Genomic DNA, 4,242 nt, shown 5'->3' with positions numbered 1-4,242 from the left:
CATTGTGATATGCTTGAACTGTTTTATATCTATAGATTTTATTTTAGGCAAGTCGTGATGATTTGAGAAGGCTATGACCAAACATAGGCTATGATCAACTCATTGTCTGCCGCTGGCCACTTGGTCGTTACTTTAAAAAACAAAAACTTATATTTAACGAACAAAAAATGCTCCAAACATTTTTCTAAATTGACTTTATAAAAAAACGAAACGAAATATAATCACTTTTCCTTTACATACAAAACTGAACTATTTTAATAGCTGAAACAGTAGTATAAGCTGTTTTGGGAGAAGGGGAAAAAAGACGGGCTTGGGCCTATATTTGAGGCCCGTGCTGGACTCTAATCCACTTCATCCAACGCTGTTTTCTTCTCTGTCGTTTTCATTACCCTCGGAAGAAATCCTGCAGGCGCCCCTGCTGTCAGTTACTTTACAGAAATAAATAAATCTGCCAAATTGCATTACTGTATTGGGCTATTGGTAGTATCCTTATTTGTTATAGCAGTTTCTTAGTCTTCTAACAAAAGACTTCTCTACCTCCCCTAGACAGTCGTCTCTCAGTTCTGCACAAATACAGTACATACTTGGCTACAAATAAATTCAACAGTAATGAGTTTGAGGGTGTATAACATGTGCTAGAGTATTTACTGTACATAGAATAATGACAGTTCTCTCATCTGCAGTACGGCTGCTATGTACTGTAATTATATTGTATGTGTAAGTAGTATTGAAACCCTGTAGATTAGCCAACTTCCCTCAGGGTCAGTCCATGCAGAAGACAGTAATGAGTTTGAGGGAGTATAACATGTGCTAGAGTATTTACTGTACATAGAATAATTAACGTTCTCTCATCTGAAGTACTGCTGCTATGTACTGTAATTATATTGTATCTTTTGTGTAAATTGTGTAAATAGTACTGAAACCCTGTAGATGAGCTGTAGGCTAACTTCCCTCACGGTCAGTCCATGTAGAAGAACATGCTCAACTATAGTGCTTTGTATTTCATCAGGAACAAATGACCTTTGACCTCATCACCTTCATTTTTATTTTCCCCCCAATTCTTCTTTGTCTCCCACTACCAGGATTCATTTTCCAAAACTCATAATCAGCTGTGCTCTTGTTCATATGATCCTGAGATTCTGACCTGTGTCATCAGTTTTGCTGCTGAATGTTCACACATGGATAAATGTGTGCTGTTTGAGTTCATTTGTTGATGCTTGAGTTAATTACATTGTGTGTTTGTGTTTTCTGAATGAGAACATGGTTAAACCTGTGCCAAATTATGGCATTTTTGTGTAGAGTTTTGCAGAAAACACTGAGCAAATTGGAACGTGTGTGCAAACAGGTGAAATGTGTTAAAAGTTTTGAGAAACATGTCTTTGTTTCGAGAACTGTATGAATGGTTTGGAAAATTGGGCCAAATGAATCATTTATAGTGTGTTAGCAATCGAGAAAAACTGTAATAGTAAGGTGAGATCAGCAGGAAAGCAGGCCTCTGATTGGTCCGTTCTGTGTGCAGTGTGTCCACAGTGGGCCTGTTTCCACGTCGGTGTCTGACCTGTGAGCTCAATAAAGCTCACTGCACGTTCTTCAGTGCTGATTTCAGCCCCACTAATCAACACGTCCTGCTGCACTGCAAAGGTATGAAGACCGTTTATTATGTACTCTCACAGACCTGACAAGTGGCCTTTCACCCCTCGTCAAACTAGCACAGGTTGTGGTTGAAGTGTTTGGTTTTCCTGCAGGTCCAGGAGCGCCGACAGAGATCATACACACTCTGAACACGGCCAGTGAGTCATTCTTTTCATTAATTCTTCTGTACGTCTGTCCACCATGTTCTGCGTTAAAATCTCAAGTCATGTCTTGATGTGTTGATCTCTCGTCAGATTATTATATCCTGGAGAATAACTCTGTGCTGAGAGCTGCTCTCAGATACAAACGCATCCAGTTGCTGGAGTACAGAAGCATCCAGACCGACCACTTCGGTAATGTACTGCTCCGTTCACCCAATAAACACGCTTAGTTAGTGCTGGATCTCCTGCACTGAAACAGACTTTAATGCCCTTGAAGATATTTGATAGATCTTTGGTCTGCTCTCCATGTGTTTTTTCAGAATTGCCGCTGAATAGAATATACGGTCTGTACAGTAGAAAAACCATTACGCCTATGGAGAGTCCCCCATAAACCATAAAAACAAACCTGTGTGTGTGTGTGTGAGTGTGAGTGAGTGAGTAAGTGTGTGTGTGTGTGTGTGTGTGTGTGTGTTTGTGTTCATGTCTGTTAAAGATGGAGGGAGTTTGTAGTTAGAAAGACAGCAGTTCAAAGTGTTCATTTGCAGTCTGATGTTCACATTAATATGTTGCTGGTTTTCAGGTTTGTTATATTTTGTTTGGAGGCCTGGAGAGAAATACACCATATGACTGGAGCATTACAAAATTGCTCTGTTTTGCTCGAACATAAAAGTCAGTGAAGGACTCGGTCTCAAGCAGACATTGTCCTTCATCCGGATCACTGAAGTCAGAATCTCCTTCACTGCGTCCTGACCTTTACTCATTCTCTGCATGTCACACCATTTATAAGCTTGAAATAAAGCAACTGAACGTTTCATAGACATTTCCAGGAGCACCTGCAGTATTTCTGTCTTTGATTTCCTCCACTGAATCAGCTGAACGGTACACTGAGACTCTGATGGTTTGGGTCTTTTAGAATAAATAACAGATGGTGCTATACAGCAGTGATGCAAAGATTTTGATTGGTTGTTTGCCCTAAACAAAAATATCAGTTGCAAGTAAAAAGAAGTATCTTTGAATTCTGCCATGATGTCATGTTTTTTGGAAATGTTTGTGGACTACTTTCACAAATACCTCTATGCTTTACTTACAGTGGATAGAGGTTTTGTTCGTCTGGTACTGTTAGATCTGTCATTTGCATTAGTTCATGGGGTGTTTGAGTAGTTTTGATTTAAAACCCTGTGATGTGCAGATAAGGAGGATTTGTAAAGTGAAATGTCCACTGAACGACTCTTTGTGAGTAGAAATGGTGTCACACACGTTTCTCAGGCTGAATTTGAAAGGTGCTGTAAACACACTTGACCAGATCCAGGAGAGGCACATTATTTTATATCAGAGGTAGATCATGAAGGCTAGAAGAAGGAAGTGATGATACGCTGATGTGTTTCATCTGTGTGTCAGTGATGCTGGTCAGCAGGTGAAAGAGCAGTCCTGGACCAGGACTCAGTGTTTATCAGGTTTTTCTCTGTGTTTATCAGTGACGCTGCCCCCGGTGGTCAGCAGGTGAATGACCGTTACTCACTGGACTGGGACTCAGTGCTGGTCAGTTCAGATAATGTCATCGTAGCTCGCCTGGACGGCAGGGGAAGTGGCTTCCAGGGTCAGAAGGTGTTACAGGAAGTGCACAGGCGTCTGGGATCCGTGGAGCTGCAGGATCAGCTGGCCGCCGTTGAGTAAGAACCTTTACCTGCTTTTTTCCTTCTATCATTTGCTCAGAAATGACACTTCTGTCACTCTCATGCTCTGTTTGGGTGATCTACACACACACGGTTGTGAAACATGCTAACGGAGTCGTGCTTTTCTTCCAGGTACCTGCTGAAATTGCCGTACATCGATCGAACCCGGATTGGTGTGTTTGGCCGGGTAAGACTCAATCTCACACTCGGCTGGAAGACAGAAGAAACACTGATGAAAACCGTCAGGTATATAAACCTGTGTGTTTGTGTTGTTCTGCAGGGTTATGGAGGATATGTCGCACTCCTGCTGATTAAATCCACGGAGAACGTGTTTAAATGCGCAGCAGCCATGTCGCCTGTGACAGACTGGAGTCTGTACGGTAAGTTACTGGTGTGATTGTGATTATGTGAGGCTTCACACTGATGTGTATCTAGAACCGCAGAGCAGTTTCAGACCCGTGATTCTGCTGTTCTGTGAGTGAATCTGACCTCTCTTTCTCTCGCAGCCTCGGCCTTCTCTGAACGCTATCTGGGTTTCCCTCTTCAGGACGACAGCAGATATCAGGTTGGTGCTGGTTAGTTGTTTTGGGCTCAGACTCTGCTGGAATGTTTGAGATGTTAGTGACAGACTGTGTGTCTCTAGTTCTCCAGTGTGCTGCAGAATCCACAGGGTTTCAGAGAGCAGACGCTCATGCTGCTGCACGCCACTGCAGATGGTCAGTTACACCGGAGTGTGTGTGAGTGTGTGTGTGTGTGTGTGTGTGTGTGTGTGTGAG

General features: G+C 42.4%; 1 protein-coding gene across 1 annotated transcript in view; it reads left to right on the top strand.

The window, feature by feature from the left end:
* LOC107690698 (inactive dipeptidyl peptidase 10-like) overlaps positions 1-4,242 on the top strand; it is a 43,134-nt gene that overhangs the window by 37,477 nt on the left and 1,415 nt on the right. The window contains exons 16-24 of the mRNA XM_016489090.1: positions 1,520-1,641; positions 1,746-1,790; positions 1,887-1,985; positions 2,114-2,141; positions 3,269-3,463; positions 3,599-3,653; positions 3,747-3,846; positions 3,973-4,031; positions 4,110-4,182. Coding sequence (XP_016344576.1) covers positions 1,520-1,641; positions 1,746-1,790; positions 1,887-1,985; positions 2,114-2,141; positions 3,269-3,463; positions 3,599-3,653; positions 3,747-3,846; positions 3,973-4,031; positions 4,110-4,182 — 776 coding nt within the window. The remainder of the gene's footprint in view (positions 1-1,519; positions 1,642-1,745; positions 1,791-1,886; positions 1,986-2,113; positions 2,142-3,268; positions 3,464-3,598; positions 3,654-3,746; positions 3,847-3,972; positions 4,032-4,109; positions 4,183-4,242) is intronic.

The sequence above is a fragment of the Sinocyclocheilus anshuiensis genome, unplaced genomic scaffold, assembly GCF_001515605.1.
Source record: "Sinocyclocheilus anshuiensis isolate Anshui unplaced genomic scaffold, SAMN03320099.WGS_v1.1 scaffold2747, whole genome shotgun sequence".
Lineage (NCBI taxonomy): Eukaryota > Metazoa > Chordata > Actinopteri > Cypriniformes > Cyprinidae > Sinocyclocheilus > Sinocyclocheilus anshuiensis.
Note: the sequence above shows the minus strand (reverse complement) of the source record. Positions and strands in the feature narration are given on the sequence as shown.